At 43.1% G+C, this 13,479-nt stretch overlaps 4 protein-coding genes across 12 annotated transcripts in view; all 4 read right to left on the bottom strand.

The window, feature by feature from the left end:
* Positions 1–129: 129 nt before the first annotated feature.
* tmsb4x (thymosin beta 4 X-linked) lies at positions 130–1,591 on the bottom strand. Its single transcript, XM_028991385.1, has 3 exons — positions 1,436–1,591; positions 449–561; positions 130–344 (listed from the first exon to the last, which is right to left on the bottom strand). Exons 2-3 carry the CDS (start codon positions 546–548, stop codon positions 310–312), a joined length of 135 nt encoding a protein of 44 aa, XP_028847218.1. The 5' UTR covers positions 549–561; positions 1,436–1,591; the 3' UTR covers positions 130–309.
* An 848-nt stretch (positions 1,592–2,439) lies between these two features.
* tlr8a (toll-like receptor 8a) lies at positions 2,440–6,194 on the bottom strand. 2 transcript variants are annotated; one of them, XM_028990321.1, is made up of 3 exons: positions 6,058–6,194; positions 5,557–5,751; positions 2,440–5,475 (listed from the first exon to the last, which is right to left on the bottom strand). In XM_028990321.1, exons 1-3 carry the CDS (start codon positions 6,058–6,060, stop codon positions 2,659–2,661), a joined length of 3,015 nt encoding a protein of 1,004 aa, XP_028846154.1. In that variant the 5' UTR covers positions 6,061–6,194; the 3' UTR covers positions 2,440–2,658. The 2 variants fall into 2 exon arrangements, with proteins under 2 accessions (XP_028846154.1, XP_028846153.1); XM_028990320.1 differs by having other exon boundaries at positions 2,440–5,751.
* A 1,090-nt stretch (positions 6,195–7,284) lies between these two features.
* Positions 7,285–11,175, bottom strand: LOC114796397 (toll-like receptor 7). The gene is made up of 2 exons (XM_028990319.1): positions 11,099–11,175; positions 7,285–10,460 (listed from the first exon to the last, which is right to left on the bottom strand). Exons 1-2 carry the CDS (start codon positions 11,102–11,104, stop codon positions 7,302–7,304), a joined length of 3,165 nt encoding a protein of 1,054 aa, XP_028846152.1. The 5' UTR covers positions 11,105–11,175; the 3' UTR covers positions 7,285–7,301.
* Positions 11,176–13,086: 1,911 nt separating this feature from the next.
* Positions 13,087–13,479, bottom strand: part of LOC114796395 (FERM and PDZ domain-containing protein 4-like) — a 30,760-nt gene continuing 30,367 nt past the window's right edge. For all 8 annotated transcript variants that reach the window (XM_028990312.1, XM_028990310.1, XM_028990311.1 and 5 more), the window contains exon 17: positions 13,087–13,216. In XM_028990312.1, coding sequence (XP_028846145.1) covers positions 13,212–13,216 — 5 coding nt within the window. In that variant the 3' untranslated portion in view covers positions 13,087–13,211. The remainder of the gene's footprint in view (positions 13,217–13,479) is intronic.

Genomic DNA, 13,479 nt, shown 5'->3' with positions numbered 1-13,479 from the left:
AGAGACGTGGATCTCGACATCTGGACAGGCAGCATCCTCCCTGTACAGACTGGGGGGGTGAGATTTAATGTTGAAGCTGTAAAAAGGGATTCTCAGTGTGGTTGGGGGGGGGGGGGGGGGGGTGGGGGAGCGTTCAAATTAAGAGGCAGCACGAGTCACCTGCGTTCGTCCAATCACAATGCAACTTTTTTTTTGTTGTTGTTTCCTTCTTGTTGGTTTAAACAGTTACAAAGTTATACAGCTAAGGGAGGTGAAAAAAAGAACGCAATGCTTGTGGAATGTACAGTGCATAGTAGAGATGGGGGGGCTTCATGACGAGCCGGCCTGCTTCTCCTGTTCGATGGCTGCAAACGGAAAAAATGTAAACGTTAACACGCGTTAACATACTTATTTTACAGGCAAGCGCTGAACATAAAATTTACCACTTCAGAATTTAATAGGGTCTTACTCTCTTTCGATGGCAAAGGGTTCTTCTCTTGGGTTTCGGTCTTCTTCAGCTTTGTCTTGTCAAAGCTGGTGACCTCCTCCAGATTTGGCTTGTCGGACATGTTTGCAGGGTGTCTGGTGGCGGAAACAGAGAAAGGGCGAAAAAAAAAAAAAAAAAAAGAAGAAGCTGAGTGTGACAGGCTGCAGCTCAACAAGCGACATCAGCAGCTCCAATGCTGCTCTAGTCTAATTAATGCAACAATGACGCTGGACAAATGAATTACAGCAATACCTAGAAAAAAAACCCAAAAAAAACCACACCCAAAAGTTGTGCAACGGGAAAGCAGAAGCCCTCTTCCTGGTTGCGGATTTCGCAGACGTGGTTTCACAAGGGCGAAGGACAATGGGCAAACCCCGAAAGGAACATTTTTTTTGGAAAAAATAAATGTGATTAAGACGCGTGGTTTTCTTGCAGCATCCTTTTTTTCTGCGCCTTCAGCGTTGAGAATGCGCGGTACGCGACCACCGCCCTAGCCAGCGCCAGTGCAGCACAAAGCGAAGGAAAAAAATAATTCATACAGACATTTTTACACAAAACCAGGTCGCATGCGCATCATGCTTCAGACAGGAGAGCGAATGTATAAAAGAATATAGTCCCAAAACGCGACAGATTGGGGTTCGAGTGACGTTCAAGTGCGGCTGCAGATGAACAAAGGGGGACGTGCATCCGCTAAAAAACAGCCATGCCTGCATGCATTGTCTCGCTCCCCGGGTACATTCCACCCAGAAATCCAAATGAAGGGTGACACGACCCCGCGCTACGAACACGGCTTCTATACAGGAGTTTTTTTTTCTTATTATGTCATCACGTACGCATGACGTGAGAATGTGGAGCGGCTTCGAGACGACGGAGCGGACGGGCCACGTTGTGCGGCCAAGAGGCTGGGAAGAAGGTGGACCTGAGCTAATAAAAAGGCGAAACGAAGAAAATTTACGGACGGCGTCTTACCGGAATTGGCGCGGACGCGAGAACGTTCGTCTCCGGATGGGGTAGCAGTGTGGCGCGCGGGGCGCGCGCTCCGGGCTTATATACGGCGCGGGATGCAAATCAGCGCGGTGACGTCATCTCGTCGCTTAAAAAAAAAACGCTCTACAAACGTCGCGTAAAAGCCGCCGTGCCGCAGGCGACGGCGAGGCGTCGTGTTGTAAAAGGACGACGCGGATTTGCGTCGTAATGAGTCGGTTTCGCTCGAATTACCCACTGTTGTCCGGACCCGTCTGGGCAGGAGGCGTGTGACGGAAGATTGCGTGAAGGCGCCACCCTGTGGTCATTTGTTTCCCATTAGAAAAAGTACAGCCGTGAGGTGAAAGCTCGCTGAAGACATGGTGTGTTTGGGGGGCGTTTATACAAACAGAAAAAAATAGCAGCTTCTTCTTTTTTCTTTCTACGTATGGCAGTGGTGACCTAGCGTTTAAGAAGGCGGATTCACTAAGGTGCCACTGTCCCCACACACTGGTCTCCGGGCGCCTGTCATGGCTGCCCACCAAGGGTGATGGTTAAAAGCAGAGGACACATTTCGTTGTGTCACCGTGTGCTGTGCTGCAGTGTTTCACAATGACACTCACTTCCCTAGGAAATGAGAAGTAGTAAGATCTGCCTAGACAGGCTACATTGTCATAATAACAGTGAAGTGATTGTCATTGTGAAACACTGCAGCACAGCACACGGTGCGACTCAATTAAATGTGTCCTCTGAATTTAACTTGGCAGTGGGCAGCCAAGACAGGTGCCTGGGGAGCAGTGTGTGGGGACAGTCAAGGGGACATCAGTGACATCTTGAAGGTTCGGGATTTGAACCCGCAACCCTCTGCTTCCTTACCTGCTAGTCAACCACTGCCAATAATGGTAGTAATAATAATAATAATCAGAAGAATGGACGTAACATTCCTCATTTATTTTGTTCTACTATGGCACAACGTAAATGTTAATAATAGAAGAAGACGCATGCAAAGCTTAAAGTGTCATATTTATTCATAATGTATTTGAATAATATTTAATTGATTCATATTTACATTTCATTTTTATCAGTAACCAAACATATTAGTTCTTTGTCAGTCAGAGATTGTATTATAATGCAGGGTGAGTCAAAGTCAAAGAGAAAACCAAAATTCTCAAACATTAACAGCGAAAAATCAACCAAGAGAAGAAATGCATGTGACTATTGACTTGACATTAAGCCGGCTGGGTTTTCTCATTGGTGAAATATCTTGCATAGACCTTGTTGTACATCAGCTGGTTGTCCACTTGGATGGCAGTCCTGAGGCACTGCCAAAACCAGCTCTCAGCAGATGGGTTCCTGGGCCACTCCAGGATGCTCTTCCCACACAGCCTTCTCCTGAGGCGGAGGAAGTGCGAGTCCTGCAGGACCGGCTCAAGCAGCAGCAGCACGATCACGTCCACGTTGTCGTCCAGCAGCCTCTGGTGAGCCAGGTAGACGGCCATCTTGAACCTGCCGCTCTTCACGTACGACTCGGTGAGCACAAAGACGGTTTTCCGGCTATGGTAGATGCTCTGCGTCAGGTTGTCAATGACTGCCCTTCCCGGGGTCCAGTCTCGCTCTTCCAGGCAGATGAGGGAGAGTTTCTCTTCCCCATCCTCCAGATGCACCCGCAAGTGGTTTAACACCCAGTCCGAAACCAATGGATCATCGGTGTCATACGTTACGAAAGCATCGTAGCCGCTCTCCTCTGAATGGAGGTCCTGGTAGCCCTTCAGTTTTGCCTTTATGTAGTACAGAACATAGGAAGCATCCCAGTAAAACAAATGCATCACGGTGGCTATGGACATAGTCCAAAAAATAAACAAAGAGCAAACTATATAGATCAGGAAGGCAGCTTGATGATCAATGCACTCCCTAATATCAAAGAATATGACACTTTGACCTTTTCTCTGACTTGGCACCATGCAGGTCACGCCGGTAGCCATGCCGGGAATGTCTATGTCACTGTTTTCCAGCCATAAAATGAAGTCCATCAGGTCGCACGTGCAGGAGTAGGGATTTCCGTGTAGGTAGAGCTTCTCCAGGCTGTTGCCTGACCCTCCAGGGAACGTGCTCCCGTTGACAGTTCGGAGTTTGTTGTAGCTGAGGTCAAGCAGCCGGAGGCTTTTAGCACTTTGAATGAAGCCGTCGGTGAGTTGGGATATTCGGTTGTGACTCAGGTCGAGCCTGCAGAGGGATCTGGTGTTCTGCGAGATGTTCGAGGAGACTCTGTACAAGTAGTTGTAGCTGAGATCCAACTCCTGCAGCTGATGGAAGTTGTTCAGCTTGCTCCACTCAAGGTCCTTAAGCAAATTCTGACTGATCCGCAGTGTTTTAATGTTACGTGGGAAATTGTCAAAAACCTTAGCAGTCAGATTCTCAATACCGTTGTGAGAAATATCCAAATATCTCAAATTTTCGAGGAATTTAAAAATGCAATGATACGTATTTCCCTTTTCTGTCCACATCACACCCAGCTGGTTGTGTTGAAACTGGAGCTCTCTCAGGGAGCTGCTGTTCATTACTTTGTTAGTCAAGGTAAAGATGTCGTTATAGCTCAAATTTAGGACCTGCAAAGCTGGCAGATTCTCCAAGAACCGAATGTTGTGTGTCACACCAGGCACGATGAAATAGTGGTTATTGAAGCTGAGGTCCAGCACCTCAAGTTTCTTGAGCTCTGCAAAGGCGTTGTCATAAGCCAAGTCAACTTTGTTGAAGGACAAGTCCAGATACGTGAGGTTGGGCAGCGATGAGAACTCCGTTCCATTGAGCGCCGCCGAAAATGAATTCCGCGACAGATTGAGGCAGGATATGTTGCCGAATCCTTCAAATTGCTTGGGCGAAATGAAGAAGATGTTATTCCTGCTGAGGTCCAGCACACGGCCAGACTTGAAGCATTGCGGCTTGACGGGGCTGACGAACCGCCTGGAAGAGTGCAGCAGCTCGTTTTCGTTCAAGTGGTTAATTGGGCCTGCCGTTGCCGTCGCGGTGAAACCTGTACACTTGGTGGTCCCGGTGGTCCCAGTCACTGGATAAAGCCGGTTCTCGGAGAGGTATATCAGCTTGACGTTTGGCAATTTTGCGAACACTTCGGAATCGATGCGCACAATAAAATTGATGCCCAGGTTGAGCACAGAGAGGTGCTTCAGGTTTTTCAAAGGACTCAGTGTATCTTCGATGATTTCTTGGAACACGTACCCTTTAACAAGGAATGTTTTCAGGGACACTAACTGAGAAAAGTTCTGCGATAAACGTAGCGTTTTGGGGTACTCCTTTAAGTCGTAGTTGAATGAGATGTCAAAACTTGCCAGGTTTGGTAAAAGAGTTAAAAAAGCCCCTTCCGCGATAGCCTCTGACAGAAAATTAAACGAGAGGAAAAGATGCTTAAGTTTCTTCAGATGTTTAAACCAAGCACTTTTAATCGCACCGAGGGAGTTGCCGCCAAGGTGTAGCAGTTCTAACTTGGTTAGATTGTCAAACGCTTGGCCATCAATGTTAATGGATTTGTTTCGGCACGGTATGCAGGGGTACGGGGCGTTGTAACAGCGAGGACAGTTTCCTTCCAGCTTCAGACTCTTCAGGTTCCACAGTCTGCTGAAATCGTCCTTGGAGATGTCCTGTATGAAATTGGAGGCGAGCTCAAGCTCGCTGAGGGAAACCGGTAGGCCTCTAGGAATGCAGCTTAAGTTGTTGTAGGATATTCGGAGGACCTTCAGGTGCGTCAAGCTGGAGAAGGCTTGGTCCTCGATGTGCATTTTTTTCTGACACTGATTTCCATAGAAACAGTTTTTGGACAGAGAAAGTTTTCTGATCTTTTTCAAAGACAAGAAAGATTTACGAGTGAGGGGTTGATGGTAGAGCGTGTTCTGATCCAGGTTAAGCACCTGTAGTCCACTTGGGAGTCTCCTTGGAATTCGCTGGAGACCGGCACCAACGAGCTGCAGATCTTCTAGCCTGGTCACGTTCAAAACCACGTTGTTACCTAAGTTCCGGTTCCAGCTGAGATCGAGCTGCAACAGGTTGTACATGTTACTGAAGGCGCTTGGAGGCAAACTGCTGATTTTATTGTTCGCCAGGATGAGTGTAGTTACGTTTTTAAAAATTCCATCTGGAACTTGTCGAAGGCCTTGGTCACGGCAGTTAAAAGTGACTGTTTGCCTGGTATCATTTATGGAAACAACACAGGGAACTTTTCTTAAGAGCTTTGTGGTCGGATTTCCGGAGAACGATGAAATTACAAGGGAAAACAGCACCCAGCAGAACAGGTCTGACCAGCAGGATGCCACCTGCAATAATATAAAGGTTCTATTAGATTTTGAACTTTAATCAGAATGCATTACCCTTGTCCTCTCACTTGATGGGTTTTTGCCAAAAATGCAGAAAATCCACAAACATTTTTACCAGAATGCATTTAATGTGCTGAAAACTGATACTGTCAACTGGAAGGGCTTTTCACAATTTTAATGCATCTGCATGTATACGAAACACATTCCCCTTTTTTTTCACAAGGAAAATTGACACATACACATCAGATCCATCAACAGATCATACAAAATATTTTGTCAACATTGCAGAACGTTGCATATTCTCACCATTTTTGTGATTTTCTCTTAAATGCTTCGCTTAAGAAAAAAAAACGGTTTATCCCAAAGCAAATTTTGAATTCATAACCCATGCAGGTCCAATCCTCTATTACAGTACAGTCCTACAATGCAGGAATGGCTTTTCTGCATCCTGGTTAGTGTGCCTGAAGAAGTGATTCCCTTTTCTCTGTTTTCTAAAGAGTTGACATATAGCTGTTACTGTAGTCAAATAATAGCTGCAGCAGTGCAGGAAGCTGATTGGTTTGTTGCAGAGTTCCTTCTGCTGTGTAATAATGAAAGAAGAAGTTCCCTTGACCTGCTTCTCTTTTAGAATCGGAAAAGGAACATTCACACTTCTAACTGAAGATAAAACAACTCAGTTGTTAATGCAACACAGCAATGTAAGTGTATGTGTGCATTGTCAATGTTGGGCATCCAAATGATCGGTGTGCTAACTAGAACGAGTTAACAAGATGTAAGTCAATGCACTGTAATGGTACACAGTGTTCAGGAGTAACGAGTTACATATAATGGTGTTACATAATTTAATTACAAAAAGTTTGTAAATGTAATTTAATTACAGTTACTTATTGAAAGATTCATGATTACATTTTTTTTTGGTTACATCATATTATTGTATACAAAATCTTGTCAATATGTTTAAGAATAGTGATGAGTGGTATTTGTGTCAGCCAATCAGCGCTCAGTGCCTATAAAAAAAGTGGATGTTGTCAGAAAAAAAGTTTCTCACATTATTCAGTGCACTTAAATGTTAAATATTTGGTTTATCAATGGTATGATCTCACAGTAAAATGAGGCCTGAAGTCTGTTATTAAGTTATTTTCATTGATTCATTTTCATTATATTTACACTACTATTACATTTTAAATAGGCTAACTTGTAAAAAAAATATATATTTCAAAAGTAATCTTCACAAAACACTGGTAGTGCTGTTGGTTCTATTTACTAACAGGTAGAGGTAGGGGAGGTAGAGGGTAGCTACTGCAAGGTTTTTGGCTAGTTTATTTCATTAATCAACAGGCTTACAAAAGCTTGATAACACAAATGCAATTGAAAACGTACCTCTATTACATACAGTATACACATATACATTTCTACTAGTAACATGGTGGCTAATGTACAGTCTATTAATAAGCTATATGGTAACATTTACATATACAAATGTAAAGTAATGTGTGTAAAGTGAAACTCATTGTTTCATAAGTACACCGCAATAGAAGCTATTGGGCTATTTAAAGAGTCTCTTGGAAGAGCTTGTTATACTGTTTATGACTTTCTGTGACCATTAAACTCCTGAGGCAAAACCAAAAGTACTGCTGGGCCTGAGGATTTGAAGGCCATTCCAGCACAGACCTTTTGTAGAGCCTCCTCCTCAGTCGAAGATATTTGGAATTACAAGGAGTCTTCTCCATGAATATCAAAATAATGACGTCGTTCTTCTCATCCATAAGCCTCTGGTGCGCCAAATAAAAGGCGGTTTTGAATTCGCCGCTCTTCATGTAGCTGTTGGTGAGAATGAACACCGTCCTCTTGCTTTGCTGGATGCTTTGGGAGAGGTTGTCAATGAGAGGACACCCGGGAATCCAGTCACGTTCCTCCATGCACAGCGTTAGGGGAGGATCTCCACGCTCCTCCAGATGGACGCTGAGCTCATTCAGCACCCAGTCAGACACTGCCAGGTCCTTCTTATTATAGACGATAAAGGCATCATAGATGTTGCTCTCTGAAGAGAGATGTCTGTAGCCCTTGAGCTTTGCAGACAAAAAGTGGAAGATGTACCACACGTCCCAGAGGAAAAGATGGCTGGAGATAGAGAGTGAGAGAAAGCACAGGACCAAGGAGGTCAGGAGGATGTACAGAGTGATGGACAGGTAGTTGTACTGGCAAGCCTGAAGGTCCAGAGAAATGACAATTTTACCTTGCTGCTCGCCGGGAGCGGCACATTGCACGTCTGTTGCTAGCTTGGGAATGTTGACCGCTGTCCGGTTCATCCAACGCACAAGCCACATTGCGTTGCAGGTGCACTGAAATTTGTTGTTGTTGAGATGAATGGTGTCCATGGTTTCAGTGACATCCTCTGGAAAACTAAATTTTTCTATGTTTTGGATCTCATTGAAACTGAGGTCAAGGATCTTCAGGTTGAAGGCGTTGTTCAGAAAGTGAGGGGTTAGCTGTGAAATGCGGTTTCTGCTTAAAATGAGCCTCTTAAGAGACGTGGTGCAGTTGGAGAGTTCAGCTGGAACATCTGTCAAAAGATTCTCACTAAGGTCCAGAACTTGCAGTTGCGTGAGATGCTCCAGTTTTTCCCAGCGAAAAACTTTTAGTCTATTTTTGTTGACATACAGATCGGTAAGTTTTTTGGGCAGTCCAGGAAAAACCTGGTCAGGGATGAAGTTGAGGTTATTATCAGAAATGTGTAGCACCTTCAGTTCAAGAAGTTTGCTGAAGTAGTTGATGTACCTCGTGTCTCCATCTCTCCATAACATGTCTAGACGGTTGCCTTTGAATTCCAAATGCTCAAGTGAAAAACTCTCCATTTCTGTATTGGTTGAGGTGGAAATTTGATTGTTGTTCATGATCAATTTCTTCAGGCTTGAGAGTTTAGTGGTGAAATTAAGCATGTGTGTCAAACCTTCAGCTTCAAAGTAATGGTTGTTGTTGCTGATATCGAGGACAACCAAGTTAGTTAGTTCCTGAAATGCTGTTGCATACATGGTGTCCAAACGATTGTTGGAGAAGTCAAGATACTGCAAGTTGTTAAGGTGGATAAACTCGGAGCCATTTAAACTCTGGCTCATGGCGTTGCCTGATAAATTCAAGCACTTAAGTTCTTTAAGGCTTAAGAATCTGGAATGGAGGAAAAATATGTTGTTCCTGCTTAAATCCAACGTTTTTCCATACTGAGAGCAATCATTGCTGAAGGGACTCACAATACCAAGTTCCTTGTCCCTGAATTTGCAGCTCCGTGCAAATTCGTCATATCTGAAGTAGTGAATCTCCCTCACCTCTCTGTTGTAGTACTGCGCATTTTCTAACACCGGTGACCTCTGCACCGGCTGCTCCATGGTAAACCCAGACCTGTACCCTTCCTCAGATGGTGACGAGATTTTGTTCTCAGACAAGTTTATCACGCGGAAATTTTTAAGCGTTGACAAAATGCTGAGGTCAGTGATCTTGATGAAGTTGAACCCCAGATCGAGCATTGTGAGGTTTCCGAGGGTGGTCAATGGCGCAATGTCCTCTTTGCTTAGCTTCTGGAATACCAAGCCCCGGATTCGGAGAATTTGAAGGGATTTTAAGCCAGCAAAAGATTCATTCAGGCTAAGTGAAGGTGAATACCTTTGGAGCTGATAGTTAAAAGAGAGATCTAGCTCCTCAAGCGAGGGCAAGGACAAAGGAAACTCAGTATTTGTTATCTCATGTGCCAAAAAGTTGGATGAGAGGTCCAGTACTTTAAGATTCCTGCAGCCTTTGAACCATTCTGGCAGAACTTTAGTGAGCGAATTACTGTGTAGACGCAGTATCTGCAGTTTCTTCAAATTTTTAAAGGCTTTCTTTTCAATGTAAAGTGGAGCATTGTTTGGACATGGAGTGCAGGGGAAGGGCGCATTGTAGCACCTCGGACAATTGCCACTCAAATCAAGGATCTCAAGCTCTGTCAAGTTCTGGAAATCCCTCTCGGTCACCCTCTGAATGTCGTTATTGTATAGATAAAGTTCCTTAAGACTTGCCGGTAGTCTCTGAGGAACGGTAGATAAATTGTTAGCCTTGAGAGAGAGCAGTTTCATCCGCTGAAGCTGGAAGAAGGCATCCTGCTCAATTTGATACGAGTTGTTGCACGGATTTCGGAAATAACAATTCTGTCCTAAATAAAGGACCTCAATGTTTGTAAGTTCAGAGAGGTTTTCCTTCTGGATGGAGAAGATGCTGTTAATCTCAAGACTGAGTAGGACTAGACCTGTCGGGAGTTGCTTGGGTATCATTTTGAGCTGATTTCCATCCAAATACAAAGATTTTAAATTTCTTAATTGTGAAAAGGTTCCATCTTCAATCGTCACACTTCTGTTGCATATATGGTCCTTGGGCCCGACTTTGACAGGAACACAGTTGCAGCGCATGTCGATCTCTGTGATGTTCTCTAGGTTGCTGAAGGAACTTGTGTTGATATGAGGGATGTGGTTGATGGTGAGGGTCAAGTTGGTTGTGTTTCTCGGGATGCCTGCTGGAATGTACTCAAGCCCCACACCGGTACAGTTCACGCTGACTTCACTCCAGTCGCTTTGCAGAGTGACTTCACAGGGCAGGGTTTTAGGATACCATCCTACCGCTGCCAAGGAACACACCACAGCAACATAAATGAAGACCATGCATGAAGTCAGACCAGTTTCCACCTAAATGAAAAGGGGTGATTTGATTAGCAATTGTCTACATTTGGCAACTGAAGTCTTTCAAGTGAATCTGCAGATTTTAGGTGTAAGTTATAGAAATTGCATATAATGCAATGAAATACAAACAATTGGTATATTGGTATATTAATAATAATATTAGACAATATATATAGAGGAAATGTGTTAATACAAGGAAACAATGACAGAAATTGTATTTATACAACTGCTACTACTACTACTACTAAAAATAATTACCAAGACTTCAAGTCAGAAGTTGGAGTCCATCCTCCACTTAAAAAAAATCCTTTACATTTTAAGAATTTCTAAATAATATAAATGCAATTGAATGGCTGTGACAGCTTATGTGCCCATTTATGACAGCAGCACAGATTCACTTCATCCTTTCCAGCAATTCTTTTAAAAATAACTTGAGTCAAACGCAAAACCTGCCAGTGTACCAAAGACCTTTCTGATATGTCTTGATCAGCAACTAATTGTTTGAACCTTTGAAGCTAAATAATGCGCAAAATATTCAGTTAAGTTTATTTAACATTTATTTCTAGACATCTGGCCTGTAGTGTAAAAATATAAAAAAACCACCATACCAACCATAATAAAAATTAATAAAATTTAATACTCACCATCATTTTTTTACAAGCTGATCTTATTCTTTTTAAGAAGGGAGATTTTATCGCTGACTCTTCTCTGTGGTGTTGGAAAGACTAAATGACAACAACAGTTTAGCAACACGCTACTGTTCAAATTGTGTTCATGACCATGAGGACACCAAACCACAATGCAAGTGAAAGTGTTTATATTTAATATGGAACTTCCCCATTATCATTCAATTCAGACCAACACAGACCTCAGTCTCAGGTGGCACCTCAGTTACAAATAAACCCCCAGACAGCGCCTGCATACACTGACAAAGTTCTATACTGGAGCCAAATGTTAATAAACAATTGACTTGGTAATAGTTAAAATACCCCGGTAAATCTTAATATGTTTTATATTACTCATGTATGTGAGTGATTTCCTCATAATTGAGAGTGAAACCCATCACAGGAGAGCACCACATCTGTGATGCATGTAAAAAAACTACATCTACTCTGACTTCAGGGCTAACTTCAATTCTACTGTAAATCCTGTAATTTATTTCTTACTAGCGCCAGTGAGATGTGTTGTGCAAACATGTAAATGTGCAAAAATGAATGAATAATAGCAACACATACATTTACAACTGTTGAAATCATTTGTCTTTTAATCATACTGACAAAACACCATAAAGAATTTAATTATAGATCTTCATAAAAATTAAACACCATAAATGAAAGAAAATAATGTGTTTGAACTTTTGAAACGTGTGCATCTTCCCTGTGTTCCTTGTCCTTCTGACAGTATATGTACAATTTTATATAATCAACATTTGTTGTTAAATAAAATAATTAATAAAGTCTACTATATAGACATGAATCTTACACTAATAAGACATTGGTAGTACCTGTGTTTATATATTGACAAGAACAAATTTTCATCTACTAGTGTGGGTGCATATCCGATAGAAACTCTAGAATTAATTTTATTTTTACATATATAACACAAAATATACTCAAGGCAAGGATTATCACAGCAGTTAACATTGGCTGGGTCTGTTCAACCCATCTCTATATATGGCTTTGCAATCGCTAATTATAAAGACAACAGTGCTGTTTTTTTACAGAGGTGGTTCAAGTGGGCAAGTCGGAGTAGAACAAGACATTAGAGGGTGAGGCGGTGGGATGATGTGTCAGCGCAATAATGCTTTGGGTGTTTATGTTTGAGGGGATGCTGCCTGAGTGTGTGTGTGTGTGTGTGTGTGTGTGTGTATAAGTGGTTTGGTGCTTCCACAACCTTCAATAGGCAAACGGCATGTGGACTATATTTATTTTACTGCCTTGATCAGCTCAGACCTGTTTTCAGAATCAGGGGATATGCAAGTGAGACCGCAGGCAGCATGTGGAATCAAGCAGTAACTCTTCACAGGATTCGTGTGCTGGAACCAACAGATGATTGGGCCGTGGCTGGACTTCTTACTGAAGCAAACCTACTTCTCCCAGAGACCGTAACAGCATGGAAAAAACTCTCTCTTGATGGAATAACCCATCATGCATTCAGCCATGCATCTCCTCATCCAATGGCCAGTTTCTCCTGCATCATTTGATTCAGGCAGACACAACTCCAACGTCGTAACAGGTACCAGCACCCTTCATTTCCAGAATGCGGCTCAGTCTGGCCCCAAGAACGTCCTTTGGTATGTTGGCCAGGCTTGAGACTTCACTGCCATCCTGTTAGTTTGTTGATCAGCTGACAGTAAGAGAGTTTTTTTTTTTCAGCCAGCTTTGGAGAAACTCTTGACAAGTGTACTCAACTGTTTGGCATCAGGTAAATATGGATCCTTTCTTCCGATTGAGGATATTCGGTTTTCTCAACCACACGCCTGTGTCTTCCTGTTCTTCCTTAGGGTCCTGCCCCATATCTTGCCCTCAGAGGTGCTCCCAAGCTTCCTTCCTTACATTTAGACCAGACTGAAGCTTCCCATGTGAAGCTAGAGGAGGCTTAAGGATACAGGATTTGGTTTAAAGGCCTCTGCGCACCCTTTTGCTTTGGCACATTCGACACTGTGCTGTCATGAGATGGTGGTGGCATGGGGCTGGAGTTGATGTATCTGGAGCCAGACGAAGTTTCCGTTCCTCTTCTAGCTGCCCTCTGTTCACACTAGACTGTGGTGGTGGAGAAAGAGAGATTCCAACAAATCGTTAGGCCAGTTTGACTCTTTTAGCTTGTAGTTCAAGACGTCAGTTCAACTTTATGCGTATATCTCAAATGCTTAATGTTCTTGAACCGTCACTAACACTGAAAAGTAGCTAAGTCACTCACAAATGTTAACAGATACTTTGCAATATGAGTAGCAGTCCTTACTATAATCTAAGGCCCTGTCCACATGACAATGTTTTTCTCTAAAATGGTCAAATTTCTCTACGAT

The sequence above is a fragment of the Denticeps clupeoides genome, chromosome 9 (assembly GCF_900700375.1).
Source record: "Denticeps clupeoides chromosome 9, fDenClu1.1, whole genome shotgun sequence".
Taxonomy (NCBI): Eukaryota; Metazoa; Chordata; class Actinopteri; order Clupeiformes; family Denticipitidae; genus Denticeps; species Denticeps clupeoides.
Note: the sequence above shows the minus strand (reverse complement) of the source record. Positions and strands in the feature narration are given on the sequence as shown.